This window comes from Bombus vancouverensis, chromosome 16 (assembly GCF_051014615.1).
Source record: "Bombus vancouverensis nearcticus chromosome 16, iyBomVanc1_principal, whole genome shotgun sequence".
Classification (NCBI taxonomy): Eukaryota; Metazoa; Arthropoda; class Insecta; order Hymenoptera; family Apidae; genus Bombus; species Bombus vancouverensis.
In genome coordinates, this window is record NC_134926.1 from 10,863,908 (window position 1) to 10,887,769 (window position 23,862).

The window sequence follows — 23,862 nt, forward strand, 5'->3', positions numbered from 1 at the left end:
GAATACGTTACTTTGGATATTTTATGTATATCTTAAATTTCGTATAATCGCATAAAAATCCACGTACAACGATAGTTTGCGAATTTGCCAAATCCGACGCATAAAAATTAAAACCTGAAAATGTCCCTTGCATAGTGGTAGGGAATCGTGGTAGGGAAAATTTCAAACGGTCGAGCGCGTTTTCGATCCCGCGGGGCATCAGTCGATTCTCGCCTCGAATCTCGATGAAAATCCCGCGCATGCGTGTTGTGTGATTTCTCCTCGCCATCCCATAGGCACGGGTGGTGGGGCCAGTCGGTGGATCGATCGACGTCCCGTCGAACCTCGCGGCCGTAAGCGCCGCTGCGCCTCTGGGCGGGGCGAGAGGGCGCTTCAGTCGTGTACTGGAGCCCACCAGGGTCGCGTCCAGCACCTCGAACGCTTCGGAGTTGCTCGTTCGCTCGGGTCTCTCTCGTTTCTCTCCATCAACCTTTCGAAAAAGAAAAAAGACACTCCTCGTGTCTTTAGGGGCTGTGTTCTGAACTAAACTTCGAAATAGACGCGTGATCCTTCAACGCATATATAAAAAGCGAGCGAGAAAGAGAGAAAGAGAGAGAAAGAGAGAGCCAAACGTGAGAGCTTAGTTAACATAGTGTTCTATCTCCGATTCGAGATATCCTTCCTTCGCTCGTATATACCCTGTAGTAGTAGTTCGAAACTCGAGGATCGTACTATTCCTGTTAGTACTATAGTTCCAGCGACGCGGATCAACCAGTGATCGTTCCAACGCGGCGCGGCTTGTATCGTCCTCGAAGACACGAGATCGTATCCGTACCAGGATATTTCTGTTTCCTTCGAATCGCTCAATTAATCCGTGGATTCTATATAGTTGTTCGTACTCGATCGTTCTCGTCGGTTTGAACATTTTATTACGTTCGACTGTTTCGGTTCTTCGAACGGAGCCGGTCGTATCGATTCGAGAGGTGATACGGGCGTACATAGATAGAGATACACGCATAGTGAGACAAGTGAGATATACATTGGAGAGGTGTGTAAAAAGGGTTTCGGAAGTATCCACGGGGAAGAGGTGTCTATGTACGCGACCGGAGACACGGAGAGCTACCCTGGTACCTAGCGGACGACGCGGGGTGGCTTCACCAGTGAGTCTCAGCTTTACGCCCTTCTTTTCGCGAGCTGATTCACCGTCACGCTTGCTTTCGACGCTTTACAATAGCATTTCGAGGTCTGTTCGCGAAAAGTGATATTTTATTGTTAATCTTGATCTCTCAGAAACCAAATTGATCGATTTCATTCTTTCTGCGGATTGTTCCGTTTTATTGCACAGATATGTGATTTAATCGCCACAGTTCATAAGAATAAATGAATTACAGTCACCATGAAGTGAGACCATTTTTATTTGAAAGAAGCGTATACACTATTTACATGAATATAGGTATGGGATTAATAGTCAATTTTTAAGAATAACCGAGTCGTAGACATGCATAAGAACATCTTTATATATTATATAGAGGGCATCTCTTTTGTTTAACATTAAGTAAAATATATATAAATTTCGAGTTAGATAGAGCATATATAACAGTAGTATAACAGTAAGATATTTATTTCCTAATGTGCAAAAAAAGGAAATACTATTTTGTCATAGAATACATTGACTTTGTAGAGAAATTTTGTGACACTTTGTTTTAATGAAAATGGCCTTTATATAGGGTTTACATAGAATATCGTGGGTAACTAATAGCGACTATACCTCCATAAGTTGGTTTATTATAAGAAAGTGACATGTATGATCTTGTATATTTTCTAATTTATGGAGTTGATCAGTTTGGCGTCTGAACGACTCACTTAGTATTAGAATTGAAGCAAAGAAATCAGAATGAAAGCTTGAAATCACTACGTGCTCCATGGAATCTAGTGGTTAAGAATGCTAAATTTTTTTACTAGGAAAGCTTTTAGAAAAATATCTATCGGCATAAAGAAAATTTCGACTGATTTTGAATTAATGACGAGATTACCTGAAAATTTGATATGACTGATGATGACTAAAAGAATGATTTCAGGCTTTCGACCGGTAGTGTATATATGAAAAAATATATAGAGTGTCCGATAACGTGCAGTACTAGTGAACAGGGTGTGATTCCCCGTAGAAAAATAAATCAGTAATAAAGAACAAAATTTTCTAAGACGAGATGATCAAGTTTGAAAATATATCGAACATACGCGAAATTGATTTTTTGTTGAAGCCGGAGTTTTATTTTACAGAATTATATTCTTCATTCTCGATTTATTTTTGGTTGTAAAATAACCACTTACTGATTTTTTAGGTGTGAGTGTGAATCAAATATATGTATACTTGACAAATTTTTCAATTCGATTTTCTTGGAAACAAAACTGTGTTAATAAATTTTATTCTTTATTTTCGATTTATTTTTGCATGCAAAATAACCTTCTACGGATTGTTTAATAGCAAATATCCTAATTTACGTGTATTCACAAGCTTTTCTTTACCCTTGATCTTCTCGAAAAACGAAGCGTAGAAATATTTTGTTCTATATTTTCGACTTATTTTTCCACACAGAATCTCCTTCTTACTATACCACAATTACCGAGACACTGTGTATAACGAGTATTTTAATTTGAATAATTTTACATATAATATAATGTTTCTGTATTCTATGCAAATTGTACTATTCTTTATACAACACTTCTTGTACCATCCTAACCTCACTATGACTATAAACTTCAACAAATTATTTCAATCTAATTAACCGATTATTCAACAAATTTACAAAATGCACATAATATCAAATTTAATGTTTAGATAACTGCGATTTTCTAGAATAATCGTGAATTTCTTTTTTAATTCGAAAGTTGACATAGGTTATAGATAGGTTATGATTCGATATGTTTCTATATTGGGACACGATTTTATAGAAAACGGTGTTGCGAAGTGATACATCAATATTATGATTTGACTATTACGCCTCGTTCAGTAAATATAATTGACGTTGCATAGATGTTACGTGTCGATCTGTTTCTGAATAGGATACGATTTTATTACGAAACGATGTCTCTAAGTGCTGGAACGTATCAGTACCGTGATTTGACTATTATGTCGAATGGGACAGTATTTTTCAATGTTCGATGTGCTGTTAAAGCGTAATTCAGCTTTTAAAGCGTAGAAAGTTTCAAGTACTTTTTACTTCAGTGTCTCGTTTTTCTTATACGGTTGGTATATCAGCTTATTCGTCCACCCGATTTTCAAACATTTTCGATATAAAATGGTTTTTAGTTAATATCGAACAATAGCGGTTTTAGTTAATATCGAATTTTACTCTATTATAAAATATTATACATATTTATACGTATGTGAAATAAAGATATTATATTTTTGTTAATTTATTTCTTCATTTTGGATCGAGTTTCCTTTCTATTTTTATCTTTTAAAGAAGTAACGATTGTCTTAAGATGAATCTTGTGGTTAGAGTCGAATGGCAAATCTTTAAAAATGGGTAGAACACAGTGGAAATGAAAGATAGTTAATAAAAATATGAACGTAAGTTTATATATTTAGAGCGTTTCCTGTCATTATTCGCTCTCCATTATTTCCAAGCGAAACCAATTTTTCACGAACTAAAAGATAAAATATTATTTTCAATATGAAGTAAAGATTTGAGTAGCGTTCGTAAACGTTTTATGGCTCTTGTGTTATCTATTGTTCTCCAAAATATTACAGCGGTAAGCGGTATACAAGATGTTTTAATAAATGAAAGGAATAACAGAAATTTTACTATATTTCGCCATAAAATTTTCTTTTCTCTATAAATGTGTAATATTTTTTACAAAAATATAATTTTAATATATTATGTAGGTATGCTTGTCTTGTAACAGGTATAAAATGTTGAGTGCGAAACTCGAATTCTTTTCTTTCTTATTCTACGTAAGTTTATACCTTCTGTCTCAAAATATAAAACGTTTTATCTTTCCTTAGAAGCAAATAACAGCGTACATATTAAAAATATCTTATGGAATACATGTCTATATATATATATATATAAGGTGTTCCTGAAACGTCGAGTACTTTTCTTTTCTACTTGTTGCAAAGTTTTGTTTTTTGCGCAGTGAGGAACTTTTTTCCTTGAAAAGATATAATAACGTAGCATAGCTGCTTATATCTTATGCGGGCTATTTCAACAAAATTGCAAAACTTTCTTCTTATTTTATCTTATCTGTTTCGCGAAAATAAATAAACATGGATTTTTTGGAAGTACGGAACATACTCTGCATTTTTCTTAAAATCTTCAAAGAAAAAAATTGATTTATTTTATCGATTAGAAATGGTGCACGAAGTGCATCATGACGACTGTACGTGAATGTATCTGATGAAAGCCATCCAAAGTTGTTAACACGTTGGCTGTCCATGGTGATCATCGGTGACACGCGTCACCCGGTCCGGCCCGGTTCTTAGAATAATTAAAATAAAGTAAATTTCATGGATTAACAAATTTTATAATATAAATTATAAATGCGAATGGCATTAGATAACATCGTCAACAAATAAAAGCGCGTAAATATCGCATGATATTTTGTAAAAAATAATTGGTATGGTATAGCATATTTCAATTGGGTAAATTGGGCAAATGTCCAGGGCAAAATATAGAAAATTTGTGTAGTAACGAACATGTTAAAAGTAATGGGGAACATGTAGAGTGTCTGAAAAGGAAACCTGCATTTGGATCGAACATTTTTTCGCTTTCGTCCACGAGAGAGAAGTAGTTCTTCCTTGAAAACGAAATCCTTGAGTTGAAATTCTGGAAAGCATGCGCCACAGAGGTTAGAGACTGAAAAAGCGGTTTGGGAGGCAGGGGGAGAAAGAAATAGAGAAGGATGGTGAAACGCGACATTACCGATGTTACAACGTTTAAACGTTTAAACGTTTGCCTTCAAGCCGAGGCCTCGTCCCCTTTTCGAAACTTCCGAAAAGATGCTTTTATGTGACGGATCGTCAGGCGAAAGACGCGTTTTCTTTGATGGCTCGAAAGAAAATATCGCCGGCAGCGCCAACTACGAACCGAAAGACGTCCACGATTTATTATTGATACTGTGATTCTGAATGAGTTACGGCTCGATTACGCGCCCCACCCCTCTTCGACACGTGAATCGAATCTTTTTTTTCTTTTCTTTCAATACATATAGTTAGGTTACGTTCTTTTCTTTCACATTTCCACTAGTTTCGTTTATAAATCATTAAATTATGAGTGAAAGAATATTGTTAGTAATCTTAGTCTATACAGTTACTAGCTTTTTCTAAATCCTCGAATTGTAAGAATAGTGGAAGAGTATTATCAATAATATTAGATTACATAATGTGTATAGTAATTATGTATATAAATATATATATATATATAAATAATGTATAATTACTGATATAATAATATAAAAAATGGAATCGAATTTAAGACAAGTAAAAGAAACAGTAAGTTAAAGTTGACAAATGGAGATTTCTTTACTTAAATGAACACATTAGCGATTAAAGAATCTCTCTTCGAGTAAAAAACAGCAGATGTCTCGCGTATGTATTAAAGGCTTTGCCAACACCAACAAGTGGTAAGAAATAGTCCAGTTTCAAATCTTTTTATATATAAAAAAATATGGATTTTTTAGAGGACGGTTCAAAAGATGGATTGATATTTTCTATAATACACGACAGGTCGTTTTATTGTTATTTAATTGTATGACTACGATACTTCGTTATAACAATACGTATGTTAATTGCTTGAAATTTTCGATCATATTAGAAACAATAAAATTTAATGTAAATAATACAATAGTATGGAACAATTCTAATTTACTTATTTATAATAGTAAATTAGCATTGTTCAATCTTATAACAATAAACTACCATGTGCTGTAGAATAATAACGAGAACACATTATCTCGAAAATAAATATATTTTCAACAACGCGTGATGACATACGCGTACGTATGTATGTACTGTTGAATAATTAATTATATCGCGTTACAGGTTAAGTGATTAATCTGGCAACTTACATCATCGACATTTGGCTTCGCTTTATTGTTACGTCCTACGTACGAAATTGCATATTTTTACGATTATGTGTCGAATATTTGAACTTTATCGAATAGCGATAACCGGGCAAAATTGGCTGAAAAATGGGTGCATTGGTACGCGTCGATACGTGTTGCCGTTCTAACGTGGCTAATTGCAAACGACGTTATCAACCTAGAGTTCGTTTGCATGCTCGATAACTTTTCAGCGCGATGAGTAATTTGTTTGTTGCGTTGGTAAATCTGACGATGCGTTTTAAAGCCTATTTCTGCCTATTTCTGCCTATTTCTGCCTATTTCTGCCTATTTCTGCCTATTTCAATTTTTCTAAATACGCATATCGTAATCATAATGTCTTTTACCAAATTTTCTATACTATTTCTATATTTCTTCGTGAAATTATTCGAAATTATTCGAAATTATTCGAAATTATTGTAGCCGATACGAATTCATAATATATTCGTTTTGAGATGTATTTCAATTTCGTGGAAAAGTAATATCTTTCGAACCTTATCTTATTACCTTATGCTTATTACCAAGCAAACACCACTATATCATAGTCGTAGTAAAATACAAGTAATTCTACAAGTAATAGCGAGTTATTGTTCGTAATTAATTATTATCGAACATTAAACTTTATTCCGTAGAAAAATATACCTACTGTAACCTTGTATCGTACAACTGCGCCATTGAATTTCACTCTTTATACCATATGGATATATCGTCACCTCGATATCTCCGGGACTAAACCGAAGTAACGGCCGTAGTGACGATTGCGGTTCGTTTTCTGCAATGAGATATCACGGTTCTTCGAACTTCAAAGTCTCCAAGTAGGCTCTCAACTCCGAAAGCTCGTAGCCAGATAGCAAATGCCTTATCGTTAAACGCGTGAAACACGTTCCCTGACCGGCCAGAAATAATCGTTTGAATAGCTCGATTAACACCCCTTGCCTTACATATAACAGAGCTGTCCAAGCTTTACTTACCCCTCCTACTCTTCTATATCATCTTCTGTTTTAAGGTCGAGATAGAAGAAGAGGCAATAGTATACCCCATAGTACGAGGATATTTCAGGCAAGGTGATACAGACGACAATATCTTCGACTCGTTCGCTAGATACTACATATATACCGAAATATAGTTTAAAGTACGTTGCTAAAATAAAATAAATAAAAGAATATATTAACTCTATTTAAGTATTTCGTTGGATTCATTTTTAATTAACTTGTAGCAAAAGAAATTTCAAATTCTCGATATAATTAATAAATCTAATTGATAACAAAATACAATTTCATCGAATGGTCATCGAGTATATGAAGGTAATTAGTTTTCGCACATACTTTACCGAAGTTGAATTTCAATGTCGCTTTTTCCCCCCGGTCTTCTCCCGGTCTTTTCATGGGATTGCAGTTTGAACATAGTCAGCGAAGCTTTTTAATTACGATTCATCTCGAAATTCGTTTCGTTCGTTTAATTATTTAATTAAATTAGTCGGAGGTGAATCAAACAATTTTTAACCGAAAATTATTCGCCAAAGGTGTCTGCTTGTCTGACTGTTCTACGCTTTCGTAGAACAGGAAACTTGCAAATTCAGAGATCGCGAATTTGCTATAGAAATTATTTATACTATAAATTACGAAATGTATGATTGAATCGTAATTGATAATAAATAAGATTGAACAAGTAGCTATATACGTTCATTTAATTCGTGAACACACATTTTTTATCTAATAAACTGGAGCCAATTTTGAGATCTCGATTCAGATATTATGTTTTCGAAAGAATAAATATAAAGTTGCGCGAAAAGCGATTATGAAATGAAATCCCAAGTTAGGTATAAAATAGAATTTATGACTTAAGATTTAAATAAAAATTCTTGGAGGGAAACAAGATCCCGGCTGCAAGAAGAACCCGGTTCTATATTCCTTAAAATAAACCTATAATGACATTCTGAGGCATAAAGGATTCACGATAAGATGGAAGTTAAGGTAGTGACCCGAAATCTATGTATGACCTGGCGTGTATAGGTTAGATGCAGCGAAACGATTCGATCGATTTCCAGGGTACATTAGCTCCCATTATCCTGTTAATATTTCAGCGAGAAAAACCGCAAATTGAATCTGTTCTTTTCCTTACATTGTTGTTTACCTCTTTCGTCGAGTTATCATTTCGTCCGAATCGGAACAGTTTAACGGTAACGAGGGTAAAAAGAAACGAACTTAAGGTTACCTAACTCTAGTTGGTTCTATGCGAACTGATAACGTATTAATTAAAAAGAATAGTTATCGTTATTACAACGTGTAATATTTTCTATATTATGTGACATTTTCGCGAACATACGAACCTTACTTTCGGTTCACTATGTTTGCAAGCTTATGGCACGAGGTAGGTAAACAGGAAAATGACATACGGTTGTGCAAATTTGTAGCGGATAACTGCATACAAAGCGTTCGCTTCATCTAGAATATATCTCTGAAATGTATCTTTGTCGACGATTTTAAAACATTTGTTTCGTCAGATGCTATTACGAATGAAAATTTGACAAAATATTTACAGTGCAAAAAGTATGCGGAAGATATTTTGATCGATTCGATCGATTCGTACGTAGATAAGTTATATGACAAAATAGGACACATGTGAGGAATAATATGAAACAGTAGCTGTTTACGTATTGGTTTATGCAAATTCAGATTTTTACCATTACGAACAACAACCGATTATAATAAAAATCAAGATCATACAAGATTATAATAAAGGAGATAGAATGCAAATAAATATTCGCATTAGTTTATATAATGCGTTATTTCGTATATATTAACATAATTTTGCATATCATTTACATTTTGTCTATCGAAATTTTAGCAAATTTTTAGCAAATAGCAAGATATTCATACGAGCAAAAAATATAAAGCTACAATAATAGAGGGTTATCTGCGCTTTCAATGCTCTTAAAAATACGTGGTATCAAGCGTAACTGTTTTATTAGTGGAGTGTAGAGTCGCGAACCAGAAGCTTCCTCGTTTGATAACAAGAGATACATGGTAGTAAGCCGAAGCAAACAAAATGAGAAAATTAAATGTCCACGAAAACTTGATTCATTCCTTTATATGTACATGTACGATTATAAATATAAGTTTAATCGCAATAGAAGAAAATTTTCTTATTCTTTAAGATAAATCTTACGGTAAACACGGTGTAATCGAACACTGACTATCGTATTATAGTTCAATTTTCCTATTTAGAGAAGAGAAATAAACTGAAGTGAAAAAGAATATATATATAAATAAAACTGCAAATTTCCATTGTTAGAAAGCTAGTGCTCGCGAGAGGATTAAACAGTCTTCTACCCAAAAATTGATATTTTCCAAGCTAACAAACTTGTATCACCAGCAAACGCTATTACATCGTACTTAAACTTTTCTCTTTTACAATTTAATATAACACAGAGTACAAAAATATAAATGAAACTTTGAATTCTCGTTGTTACAGAGCTAGATCTCGCGAGAGCGTAACCTCGTCCCAGGGTGGCGGGCTCCGTCAGCAGGAGGCGGCGAGCGTCGCGGAGCATCAGCTAGTGTGGAAGAGGCGAGATAGATAGATAGATAGATAGATAGATAGATAGATAGATAGATAGATAGATAGATAGAGAGAGAGAGAGAGAGAGAGGGAGAGAGAGAGAGAGAGAGAAAGAAAGAAAGAGAGTGAGCAAGTGAGTGAGTGAGAGAGGGAGAGTAAACGTGACGAAGAAGACGAAGACGACGTCGTCGGGGTGTTGGTGTCCGAGGGTGGCGGCGGTGGTGACGCGCAGGAGGTGGTGGCGGCGGCGGAGGGTGGAGGCGACCGTGGAAGAAGCTACGACTCCTGCGACGTGAGTCGCGAGCCGTGCTGGTTGGGCGGTGGTGGTGGTGGTGGTGGCCACGAAGAGGGTAGAGTAACGGTTTCCTAGCCGCCGAGGGAAAGGTAGAGGCTTGGTGGTGGCGTTTGTGAAGGCAACCTGTGGCAAGATGGGCTGCGCCATGTCCGCTGAAGAGCGGGCCGCACTGGCCCGTAGCAAGCAGATCGAAAAGAATCTGAAGGAGGATGGTATCCAGGCTGCTAAGGATATCAAGCTGCTACTGCTTGGTGAGTTTATTTACATATGTACAGACGGCATTTATATTTTTAGGTAGCAATGATATAGATAGAGGAACTCGAGGTAAGACGATGGATGGTAATGGTCTCGAGTATATGTACATTATACGAGGCGTATTCGGGACGGTTCCCGAATTCTAATCGGCTATTACAGAAAAGCAGAAATTTGTTTGCAAAACCTTAAACTACTACTCTTAAACTACTACTTAAAAAGTGATAAAAGTTTTCATCATTGTAGATAACGTTTGTCATAACGGGACACCTGTATCTCTATCCTCGCTTCGTATTGTTATTTATTTATTTACCATACCTAGCTGCCCCCCCCCTTTCAGGTTTGGACGGACTTTCCGATTTGCACTACGTATCGCCGCTTCGTAGAACGGTGTCGCCTAAAGTGACACCCGGCGTCGACGTAACTCGAGCAACTTCACACGTTTTCAGACACAATTTCGTGGGGCAGGAACCGTAAAATTTGTGAAACACGAATGGAAAGTGTCAGAGTTGCATCACACCGGTTGGAATTTCCACAGATATGCACCCGTTGGCTACCACCTTAACCGAGGTCCTGGCTGCACGTTCAGGCGCCATCGTTCTCTATGAAGCGCGGGTAGAAAAATCGGTGCCCTGTTAGTGCCAGCAAGGGTAAAAGAAAAAGAGGGAAGGGAAATAAATTTCTGCTTTTCTTTAATAGCCAACTGAAACTTACTTTCTGGATACGCCCCGTATCCATACATCGCGAGTAGGTTCGAACATTTTAATACTTAATAAGTACAGTAGAATCCCGATTGGCCGAGTAATTGCAGAAAGACCCGACGATCCAATATTTCGGACAATCGAATGACAAAATTTGTGCTTGTAAAATATCTAAAGTAATCGGAATTAGTATAGGGCTCTGTACATTATAAATGAAGAAAAGTTAAATGCATGTATAAGTAGGATGTCGAGACTCGATGTTTAAATTAAATTATACCGAGCCTAAATTAATCACGGTATAAATAACGAATATAGATCCACTAAAGAGACAGGTGTTCGTTATGTGATCACCGACTGACTGGCCATTCGTAGCTGTTTAAAGAACACCTTTCTAATTACGATATAACCGTTAAGAAACATAATAAATTTAGTCTTTTTCACGAACTGCGTTTTTCTTAACCGAGCGAGCGTGTGACCAAAAGATGCAAACGTAACTGACAGTTGCTACGAAAAGTTATATTTGGCACGTGGTTAGATTCGTTGTAGCATTTATGCATTAAACGCGTTCAAACAATTCGTGCCAATTAATAAAATTGAGCGAATTCGTCTCCGGATTACTTGTTCTGGGCCCGGATTAAACAAAATCTTTGTTAAATGTAATTACGTATTTTTAATGGGGGCAACGTGTCTATTCGAACGTTAAATATAAAAGTTTCAAACGCTATAAAATTGAATAGATTTGCCAAAGCTTCTTTAATCTGAACATTTTGTACGATCTTCGTATAATAGCTTAATAATTTTCTTAAATAGTATCCAAGCATATCTTTAAAAACCTTCATCTTCTTAATTTATATTACTATAATAATGATTGAATACGTCGAATAGGAAACGCTGAACGATATAATTAATCGATTACTTAATCCGCGAGTGTTGCGAGAAATTTCGTTCGATTCGAAGGAATTTCAGCAGAGAGCCCTGCGATTCGAGTATCTCCGTTAATTGGTTGGCTGTTCTCGTAAATTCAGTTTCTGCCCGGCTTTGTCGTTTGTTTTTAACGACTGGTCTGGATAACGTGACTCGAAATTAATGAACCAGATGATAATTGGTGTGCAATTATTATCGCGGACGTGCTCTTGCAAAATGCCTGATTCCGATACAATCGCGTTACTTTCGCGCCAACGAGGAATTCATTTCCTGGAAAATAGGGCTTTTATCTAATTTCTATTTGTTTATTTGTATACTTTTCTCTGTGAAAAGTGACAAATGCTTTGTGAAAATCGGAGAAATCGCCAACGTTAATTTATACTCTACGATCGTTTCGCGTTCGGCGTTATTCATTTACGAAAGAATTAATTCCTTGAAATGTAAGATTTTTATTTATGTCTCTTTCTTCGCAAGAGTTGTTAAAATTAATTGGCTATTCTATAAATTATCTTATTCGCGGTATTATCGATTAGTCGAGATATTAATTGCCTAAGAAATGGAATTTCGTCTATTTTGATAAAAAATGGAAGCGCCAACTTAAACGTAAACCAAGATAGTGAGAAAATAATGATCACGAGAGAGAGAGAGAGAGAGAGAGAGAGAAATGAGAAGAAAGAAATGAATTTGGGAGAAAAAAGTGCCGGCTTTCCGGTTGTTTCACGCGTGTTATTAATCGACAGACAGAAATTAAACTCGCGTTCGAATTAGAGAATGATATATGTACACGGAGTAGAGAGACTGGGAGTAGAGAGAGCGACCGTGTGCGTTTCCTGCAGCATAAATGGGATGAAAATACTCGTGGAAGACGCAAGCAAAAGGAATGACGTCATTGGTAACACCAATAAACAGGACCCAGATTTCCCTCGGATAATCTCGGGTTTGAATACCAAGCAGAAAATCAGGAATTCTTTGTTTCTGCCTCGATCGATCGAATTGTGAGAATTTTCGTAAATCGATCCTCACCCGATGCTTCAACATCTGCGCGTTAACTCGCGTTAACTCGCGTTAACTCGTTTGGTTGCTTCGACCTATTACTATAAAATACTTTTATTACATTTACATTTTATATTTGCTACATAAATATAGCTATTGCAACTAAAAGGAATATTTCTATTAGATATCGATACATCTACAACACGAAGTAACGAAGATTGGCCATTTAGTTAAGTTAAATAAGTTGTGTTTAGCGTTTGAATGAAATTTATATCGAAATTAAGAAATTAAGAAATAATAAAAAAAACTCTATATAAGAAATATGGATTATCAGGAATTTCGAAAATAACGGAGTAACGAGTATAACATTTACTATAAAAAGTAGCTTGATGGAGCAGGTTTAATAAATCTGTTATATCTCCAAGCTCTTTATCGCTCAAATGTCGTATTAAAAAGAAGAATGAAATGAAAATGACGATTAAAATCGTGATCGCAAAGACTCGATCGGATCTAGAAATAAGTCAATTGCCGAATTAACTACCTAGCTTTTAGCGATGTAAAATTAGATTTGTATAGACCGATTCTCTGTATTTTTAGCGTATTGTATTCCAGAATCTTTCTTCGTACATTTGAACGAGACTGGTATAATGCTTAAATCTGAGAAGTTGTTCAATTATCTACTTTGATTCTTATCGCAAACAATTATTGCCACTAAAAATCTTTCAACGTTCCTCTTCTATAACGAAATTCTTTTCCATTTTAACAGAAGCTTGTAATTAAATTTTCAAAAATACAAATTTGCCTGAAGGTCCATAGTCTAATTGTGGCTTTTATATATACGTGTGCATATGTGTGTGTGCATATATTCAGAAAAATATAACTCACGTATTTAGAAAAATTTGGAACATCGTTAAAGTGAAAAAAAAGAGAAGCTTTATCGGAGAATAAGGATACGTGCAGATAATTTTCGTAGTATTACGAATTGTAAATTGGAAAATAAGTTTTCAGTTTGTTAAATACGTGTCTCTATCGTCGTGAGGAATACGAACGACAGTACGTACGATCATTGTTTCCAATGACTGTAGCACACGAACGATAATTTATTGGCGTTCGTATTACACTGTGCGTCGATCACGGTGTTGCCTAGAATCGTAAAATTCGTATCGTTCGTGATAACATACGTAACAACAAATAGAGTGAAAGCAAAACGAGGATATCGGTAATATTAACTCGGAATAGCGATAAAAGCGATAGGGTATAAATAATGGCGCCGTTTACGATAATTGCGTTTTCTGAATTTATTAAGTATCGCTCACGATACGCGCGCGAGCGCGCGCGCGTGTGTGTGTGTGTGTGTGTATATATATATATATATATATATATATATATATATATATGATATGTATCCGAATAATTTCACGTAAATTTTCTTTTACAAGTTATTGTTTTCTCATATACAACTTTCATCTCTCGTTTCTTAGCTTTCTCGCTGCTTTATCAAGTCACCCTCGTAAAAGATGCTAAGCGTTCGAAGGCTTAACGAATGTGAGAGTTCTCGTGTGAGAATAAAACCATTTGAGTAAACGATCGTTTAATTAGTTTGAGTAGTACATACGCGTTATGACAAGTATGACACAGTGATAGTTTCGAGTATAACCGGGCTTGAGTGAATCAGCTTGATGAGTTCGTGGCATCAATTTGATGACGCAATTGGTTTTATCGTCAAAAGTACGATTTTTAGGGATTCTTTTTTCATATAATAGTTGGAAATTTTGATTAAAAAGCAGAAATTCCTCCTCTAATTTAGTATCGTTACGTTATCGATATAACGTAGTGGATCAAACAATTCTCTAGTTGGATTCCACTTTTTTCTTTTTTGGAAATCATATTTATAGAAACGTGAATTTGCATAAATACCTGTATCCTAATTCTGAGAACAGAACAAGAATTCGAAAGTTGATAAATTCACGATAGTTAAGCTTCGACATCCCGAGGATGTCGTCAGAGTTGTTTACGATGTTGAGACATGTCGTTTCGCTGTGTGCCAGATTCGAGCAAAGTAGAATCCGACCGGTTCCAGACGATCGACAGAAGTAGCGTACGTAGTAGACTGAACGGCTTCCAGATGAAAGAGCTTTTTAAAAGAGGGGGAGAGACTCGCCACCCATAAGCAGGAAAACAAGTTCCGCTGCCACAGTGTGCCACGTCATTTCCGGGCCGCAGCTTCCGCCCGTGCGCACTTCTTTCCCTGTACATAAATATTATGACACTTGTGGGCAAAATGAGATAAGCCTGAAAATTTAGTAGGAAATTATGGCCAATTCTTTAAACCTTATCCTACCATCTCATTTTGAGATATCGGGCTATTAGTTTTTCCTACAAATCGTGTTCTTTGATTTTTTATTTTTTCAACAGTTTCTTTTTCATTTTCGTCTCCACAGTTTTACAGTATTATACAGGGATAGATAAATCGACTCTTATGTTGCCTCGGTAGAAATTTCGGTTTCGTTGTTTCTTATTATTATTTCCAATCGAACGAAACTGACAACTTTCATCGACAAAGATCTACTAATATAATAAATAAAGATTAAACGAACGAAATGAAATGAAACGACCTATGAATCACCTACTATCCAGTGACGTTAGCCAATTATATTTTTCTGCGTTTCTTACCGATTCTACGTTATTCATTATACGTTTCGAGCTTACGTTATTCTTTTCAATTTTCAGGTGCCGGAGAATCTGGGAAAAGTACCATCGTTAAACAAATGAAGTAAGCAGCTAACAAATTTTTTAATACGTTTATGCAAACTCGTATCTTTACGAAACTTTACTTTCGTACTTTAATTACAAAATCACATGTAAATCGAGTTGCGTTAACTTTTTGTACACGCATACTTGTACATACACATACATACAAAATATGTGTGTAAATTATTATATCGAATCTTCTGCAGAATAAAAAAAAGTTTCATTAACGCTATAACAAATCGGTTGTTCACCTCGAAAAATCCGTCATTTCAGCGTTGAAAGACCAGCGACTGGTAGAACGTGTTTGAAATCTTGTTTTGCAGTCAATGGACCCATTCATGGTGTCCCATGAACAAAGGCATGCGTGTTCAACTGCGGAGAACGTTTCTGGATTACTAATTTACCGGCGACTTACTAATACAAAAATGCCTAAAAGTGTTCAAGGAGAAATAATTATTATGAAATTCTAATGTAGGAACGAAGTTAGCTTCGACTTTCAACCACCTTTACTAAGTAGAGTTTACTAAAATGAACAACGTTTCGATATAACAATTTCAGTAGAGAAATCTAAAAATAAATAATACGTAGAGTACAACTTGATAATAATTTTTCTCTAAACTATCTATATTATCGTAGAAATCCGAATAAAATTAATTGCCTGTCACCATGAATATATGGATGACTTATGCCGAATTGGCCTTAACAAGATGTCCGTCATTTATTTTCCCAGAATTATCCATGAAAGCGGATTTACACCGGAAGACTTCAAGCAGTACAGGCCCGTAGTGTACAGCAACACGATACAATCTCTAGTCGCTATTCTCAGAGCGATGCCGAATTTGGACATCAACTTTTCGACCAATGAACGGGAGGTAAGTTGAACCGACACTTACGGTGATCGGGTTCTCTTTATCTCTCTGCTGTATTCTCTGGATCGTTCTCGACCGAATAGTACTCTTAGACAATTTCTTAAGCGTCAGCTAACTATAAAGCAATGGTTACCGACACCCGTCATGGTCAAGATCTTTTTTTTTTCCAACATTAAAACACCTTGTTTTCGTTGAAATGAAAACAAGATCGAAAGATTCTAGAAGCAGGGCCGAAGCAGCACACAACTCAGACACAAACGCTCAGGACACTCGCAGACTCGTGTCTCCAGCAAATACTCTTTCGAAAGGAGACATGAAAAATTGAGTTAAGGCGATCGGTTCGTTAGACGAGTGACATAATTGGGAAGAGGAAGATTTGCAGTACATATATAGACTTGCAATATATATATATACATATATAGACATATATATACACGATTAAATAAAAACCGAATCAAGGATTAATGGATAAGCTTCGTAATTTCTTCTGAAATAGAAGTAGATAAGAAAAGGGAAAAATCTGCAAAGTTACGAAATAGACAGAGTTCCGTTAGGAAAGCGAAAGGCGGAAGTAGGCGGCGGAAGCGGTAGAAATTAAAGGGTAAAGATTAGCGGTCTGCCGGGAAGTCAAAAATTATCGATAGCCCGAGCACTTAAACGATCGATGCGCATCTCGAGCCTGGTTCTGAAGCACCCTCCTCGGCATATTTACCGATCGTGCAGCATCGCGGCTGCGTCGTTTACCTTAGAGCCAATAAACGAGCCCCTGCCTCGAAAACAACGAGCACGATGGGTTGCCTCGAGTGCCGATTGATCCGGCTCCTCGAACCCAGTGTTTCTCAATCTCATCTCTCTTCGATAGGCTTCCCCTTTTTTTGTTTATTAATAATATTTTTCTTATTAGGCAATATGAGCTGATTGTTCCCTCCCTCCGCGCCCCGCCCGCCGCCCAATACCATTTCGTACCATTTTTATACTTTCGCTTTATACTTAAGCTTTATGCAAGCTTTTGTAGTATTTCTGGTAGCTTGGAATGGCTTTGGTCAGATTCGTTCCGTAGTTATCACGATGCGTTTCAAGTATCATCGCGAACCAGTGTTTTCTTCCAGTGGTTTTAATAAATCAAAATGCTTTTCTCTCGTTAGATATGAACGTGCTGCCGAAGCTCTCCTCGTACTCGTTAAATATTGCTAAAGTTTGATCACGTGTGACAATACAGACTCTTTTCTTTTCTTTTTACACGTCAAACCAAATCATTTCTTTCAAATTTATTCTATTATTACGATCTCTTCCACCCTCTCCGCTTTTCTATCTATTAAATTACATTGTCCAAACTCGTATCAACGGTAACACCTTCTCTCTTATAATCTTTTATCATCTCTGGTATAATCGTTATTTCGAAAAGTTCTTTTTATATAATTATATTATTATACGAAGCACGAACGTATATAATAGGTATTTCTCGTTAGATGAGAAATACATAGACAACGTTACAATTAAATAATACACTTCAGGTATAAAGAAAGGAAGAAAGAAAGGGAACAAAACACAATAGAGAAACGTATGTTTCGCGGTTCTAAAATCGTTGAAGGGAAGAGCATAATAAATACTGGCACACGTATAACGAGATTTATGTACGTCGTATACACCTCCACTTGCTCGTCTTGCTACATCTTAAGTGTTTAAGTAGTGTTCACTTGTTGAAGCATTTGGCAAGGGCACATTCGAAAAGAGCCTAGAGTGCACATCCACTTCACCATTTCAACCTAATTTGGATAGTACTTGCGCTTTTTAATTAAGTCGTATAAGATCGACAAATTTTCTTTCCCTTTCTGTATTTTCTTTCCCTTTTTCTTTTCCATATGAGTAAATCGAACAACTTCTTCGTACATGTTTCTGGCATAACATTCAACTGATTTTAATTCCTTTGATAATTTCTTTGATAATTTCTTTGATAGATCGAAATTAATCCACGCGATCTTTGTAGCCTTAACAAGCAAACATCGGTTAAACAAAAGAAAAATACAAAATATTGTTTTAATATTGGAAAAATATGCCGTTATCGGTGTTTATTTTACAATAACTGCTATATATGTATTCTGTAAATCGAGTTAACTTGAAAATTGCTTATCAGCCGGACGCGAAAATGGTGTTCGACGTGATCCAAAGAATGGAGGACACGGAACCATTCAGCGAGGAGCTTTTGGCTGCGATGAATAGACTTTGGGCCGACAGCGGGGTCCAGGAATGCTTTGGCAGGAGCAACGAGTATCAACTCAACGACTCGGCGAAATAGTGAGTAAATTTGTCACATCCACTATTTACCAATCTATAACTTTTCTAGATAAAATCTAGAGTTTGCAAAATCTTGGAGAAACAGCCCTAGCTCGAAGGTAATTCATCAGTAACATCAGTAATGTTTCATTGAACTTTCAAAGAAATCGATCCATCATCCTCGTCTCTAAGACCTCAATACCGTTTCTACTGACAAAAAAAAAAAAAGAAAAAAAAGTTCAATTATTAGATAGAAGAAGATGAAAGATGAAATTATAAAATTGATAATAGTAGAAAAAACATAGAATAAGAAGAAGAGGAAGCAAAATATTAATTCCGAAAAAATTCACAAGCGTTGACACGTTTCTGAATCTTACGTTATTATATTTCTATATATTCGATTTTCTATAGTTTCTTGACTCGACCATCGACACGGTTTTATTATAGGGAGAATATTTACAAATAAACATAACCCAGGGAGAATCTGCCAAAGTCCTTGGTACCTCTAACGCCTAATTTGGAGTAGATCCAAATCTAATAGAAACTGAAGCTTCCACGGCTCCATTCATATTCAACAGCGAGACCTGCCAGCCACCAAGAAATTAATTACTGTTTGGCCGGAGATCAGTAATTTAACGTCATTTGTAATTCTATCGTTTCAGTATACATTACACTCGTACTATTTATTCAGGAGACGATAACTTCTAATTCGAAGAAAACCAATAATTAACCGTAAAGAATATTAAAATCGAGGAATTGGAAAACGCAGAAAATGAAACATTTCCAATCAATTTACACTATTACAAATTTAATGTTTTAGTTCGTAAAATCGAAATTCAAAAAGATTTAAATTCGTCCTTTTAAATACTCTCTCTGCGTTCTAGAAAAAACGTGTCAAAATAGAACACCTTGCTTTATTTTGCTATTTCCTTACACGAATATTTGCACGATTACCAGTTTTCGTAGAAAATAATTTTCAAAATTTTCAAGAAGATTTGTATTTTTCCGCCTATATTAAACATAAAACCCAAATATCCTGTATTATGCAGATTTATTTTCAAACTTAAGTAAATTTACCAAACCTGTGTGCATAATAATATTTTAATTCTAAAAGCTGATGTGACGCGTCACTGAAAAATATTATATCCAGTTGAATATTGAACTGCCAGCACATAGAATACGCAAGCACAATGGCAATGATTCCGTGATGAAGACAATAGATGGCGATTAGGTTACATCTAATCCATCTAGAAAGCATGACACATCCTCGGAGATAGTAATCTTGATGGTAGTAACATTATCCGTCGCAAAATACGTGTCTCTATGCATTTAAAATATTGTCTTTTTATCAACAAATTGGTAAAAACTTGTGATTAATGTATAACTAATTCAGTTTATGTTAGTTAGTTATTAGTTAATTATTAAAGTCGGCGCGTAAGTAATGATAGAAATTATTCATTAGATTTTCGCGATTGAACGAGGTAGGTACTATGACGTCATATGGCAAATTGTTTAATGACCAGTCTCTGTTAGCAACCTGTTGTGTCCTGATTATAGTGTGCGTAGCAACAAGCATCGAACAGAAGGGTCACGATTTATTGCATTACTCCTTTGCGGATATTTTCGTATGTTTTCTAATGCATATAGACATAAAAGTACTATTTTCTTCTGTTAGTTATCAACATTCATTAGAAATATTAAATTACGTTACATAAAAATGAAAAGATACAAATTGTTTTAAATAAAATAAATAAAATAACAAATAAAAGAGATTATAACGTTTTCTAAGGTTAGAAGAAAATTATTATCTGATAATTTGATGTGTTAATCTCAGTTTGAAATTCGAATTTAGATTTTACAAGATACGAAGTAGATAGATTCAGACATAACTACAACTACATATCGGGTGGGACTAAATTTACTATTTATTTGACTTATGACTTAAAACGAAATAATTGCTTGGAAAAAAACAGTAAAGCATGTAAAATGAAATTTTTTAATAGCTTCTCTTTTCTTTTTTTATTATAAAAAAAAAAAGCTTAAAATCCTCTTGGAATATTTTTATTATTTATATTGCGCCATTTTTCATAAATAAGGTTCTGTGAACAGTACATCATAAGATCCTCGATATTGAAAATATACAAATTTTCTAAATTCGCACTATCAATACATTAACAAAACTACGTGCCCCTAAATATACAGAGAAAAAGTTTATACAAACAAATCTGCATAGTTTACAATATCCCAAATCATATTCTCCCAGGAAAGTAAATTTTTCCAAAACAAATTGTCAATACCCTGGTACGCGTAATCTTTCTTTTGAATCTCCAGAAATGTCCCTATATGTAACATTAATTTCAATCCAGACGATCGTACTCGAATCGAAGAGAGAGAAAGAGAGAGAGAGAGAGAAATAAAACTCCAAATTGCTCCAAAAGTCCGAACGTTCTGAAACGTAAGTAGATCTAACCTAAAAGCTTAATTCAAGTTTTACCTATCGTAAACCACCGGTGGACACAGCACTCGAGACGAACCTAATTTCGCCAGGCAATGTAGGCAATAAAAAATAGAAAAAAAAAATAGTGCAACTGGAGGGATCCGAGCATTCTCTTTCGTCTTTTTTCCCCTTTTTCTTTCTCTCTTATTTAGGTTCAGCGGCGTATTGATCGTCAATGACGTCACGCCACGCCCGTGTCACGTGGCCTAAAATGGCCGCCGACACCATCCCCACCACTCTTTCTTCTCTGCCTTACTATGTTCCCTCGTTTTCACCCCCCAACCCCAATTGTTTCTCTTTTCATTCTAATACCGCTGCTTCTCTTTCTGTTCTCTGTACGATCTGACAGAGAGAGAGAGAGAGAGAGAGAGAGAGTAAAAGAGAGACACAAGGAAATATGTGTGTATAACGATACGCAAGAATGTTGAAGCACAACGGGGTGGAACGTACAACAATAGGGACAAAACATCACTCGTTGTTGGGAAATTCGTAATAATTGGACACTTAATAATTAGCAAGCAAGACGAGGAAAAAATGGGGTTAGGATAAAGCGAGAAAATCGGGTGCAAGGACACGAAAATTCTGATAGGTCTCCCGGGAGGGAGATTTCATGAAATTGCCAACTTTTTTATTTTGTTCTTGTTAATCTACCAGTACCCTGTTTTGGGAGAACATTTTTTTTAGAGTTTTATTATATTTTAGAATTCTCCTTAACAATAATGATTATCAAGCATAAAGTCTTGTCGTACGACTGCTTTTAACAATAATAATTAAATTAGAAAACGAATGTTATAAAGTAATCGTTATACTTTTTATTGTTTGTATCATATGTTTTGAAGCGATTGTTTTATATCTCTTGACACTTTTGACTTTTCTATACATATATCGTTCGATAGAAAGATTTCAATATAAGTATGAGAGCGCTAAATGTATTCGATCACCCCATATATTTAAACTACTATACCTTATGCCTTATGGTTGTAAACGCTAGTAACCGAAACGCGGGTGATCTACGATGTTTCCGAAAAGCAACTGGTGATAAAGTCACGTTACAACTCACGTGTATAGGATGTCTGCAAGTGTAAATATGAGATTTCTTAGAAATGTAAGCTGTTCCTTTCTCGGTTATTGGTTATCAGCGTTTCGAGTTATTGACAACGAAAGACGATCCACGCGTGTAAATCTAACCTCAACTAGCGTTTTGCATACATATTGTACATACATACTTACTTACGATGGTTGCGATTGCGGATCTATTGTGATTATTATTACCATATATCGGATATCTTATAGATAACGATGGACTCTAATGCTGTATAATTGCCTTTTATTCTTTATATTATTCTATCATTATTATATACTACAGATATATACAGATATATTTGTCAACTTAATTATTACTCGACATTCAAATATATTAAATATTTTGTGATAAAACATTTAACATTTCAAATATTGGATATTAATATCCATTTGTGATATGATTATTAATATACTTTCAATATTCTTAATCTACTGACACTAAATATTCACATTTTATAGTAATTAATCGACACGGTAACATAAGCAGAACAAAATGACAAGGAATTATCGAACAACGCATGGTAACGTTTTGCTGTTTTATATTAATAGCGTGCCATTTTTTCTGGACACCCGATATCGATCAGCCTGGCCGATATCTGTACGCGCGAGCCACGAAAACCAATATAAAAACCATGCAGCGCGATAAGATGAAAGTGCTTGTGCCTGGCTACAAGTGCATCCAACTTTGGCAATGAATGCTAAATCACAAGAAGTGGGAAAATCGATCGAACACGATCTCGGTTACGACCTGAATTTAGAACGAGGGGAATGTCATTTACTCTCTAGAAGTCTCTGGAAACACTTTACACCACGTGTGAAAGTGTCATTTAAAGTAGATTATATAAATATCTTAAATCTTTTAGGAATGAAAAGTTAACCAAAAATATAGTAAGAAAAAATGATAAAATACTTTTTCAGAATAATTTCCAACACTTTTTCTTATTTCCTTTTATTTCTCTTTAAATATGCGTATATAATTAAGAAAATGGTTCTCTGGATCGTTTAATCTGTGATATTTTGAAGAATTCTCTAAAAATATAACTAACGGTCCTGCGTTTTGCCTTGAAATTCCAGTTTCCTGGATGATCTAGACCGATTAGGGGCCAGGGATTATCAGCCTACGGAGCAAGATATTTTAAGGACCCGTGTTAAAACAACGGGAATAGTCGAAGTCCACTTTTCTTTCAAGAATCTTAATTTCAAGTAAGTACCCGGGTCAGATGTTTATTCGCGTAAAATGCACAAAAACGATTCCGATAATACACGTTAAACATAATAAATGTTAAACATAAAATTTGCATACGTAAGAAATATTACTAACCATAGCATTATCCATATTATTGATCTTTTGCGAAACTTGATGAACTTATCGTCTATTTTTAAAGGACACATATCTTTGGACCTGACAGGTTATTCTCCTTTTCAACTATGTCATATTAAAGTGCTCTCTTATCGCCACCAGATGGCATTGAAATCGTACAATGGAGGAAAATGAACTTTTAGATAGAGTATCGTAAAGAATAGTTAATTTAACAGAAGGATATACTTGATACAATTATCTAATACGAAAATGAATACAAT

The 23,862-nt window shown here is 35.4% G+C and overlaps 1 protein-coding gene and 1 long non-coding RNA gene across 8 annotated transcripts in view; one reads left to right on the forward strand and one right to left on the reverse strand.

The window, feature by feature from the left end:
* Positions 1-459: 459 nt before the first annotated feature.
* The window catches only part of Galphao (G protein alpha o subunit), a 31,471-nt gene continuing 8,068 nt past the window's right edge, over positions 460-23,862 (forward strand). The window contains exons 1-6 of one of the 7 annotated variants that reach the window (XM_076625370.1): positions 460-1,222; positions 9,556-10,188; positions 15,538-15,580; positions 16,289-16,430; positions 18,562-18,722; positions 23,356-23,484. In XM_076625370.1, coding sequence (XP_076481485.1) covers positions 10,071-10,188; positions 15,538-15,580; positions 16,289-16,430; positions 18,562-18,722; positions 23,356-23,484 — 593 coding nt within the window. In that variant the 5' untranslated portion in view covers positions 460-1,222; positions 9,556-10,070. Of the gene's footprint in view, positions 1,223-9,555; positions 10,189-15,537; positions 15,581-16,288; positions 16,431-18,561; positions 18,723-22,097; positions 22,304-22,830; positions 23,114-23,150; positions 23,170-23,355; positions 23,485-23,862 lie in introns of those variants that run through there. The other 6 variants (XM_033340638.2, XM_076625371.1, XM_076625374.1 and 3 more) reach the window with 6 other exon arrangements.
* LOC143303725 (uncharacterized) lies at positions 1,423-23,712 on the reverse strand. The gene is made up of 3 exons (XR_013060317.1): positions 23,603-23,712; positions 14,725-15,055; positions 1,423-4,460 (listed from the first exon to the last, which is right to left on the reverse strand). It is a non-coding gene; the product is annotated as an uncharacterized LOC143303725 (long non-coding RNA).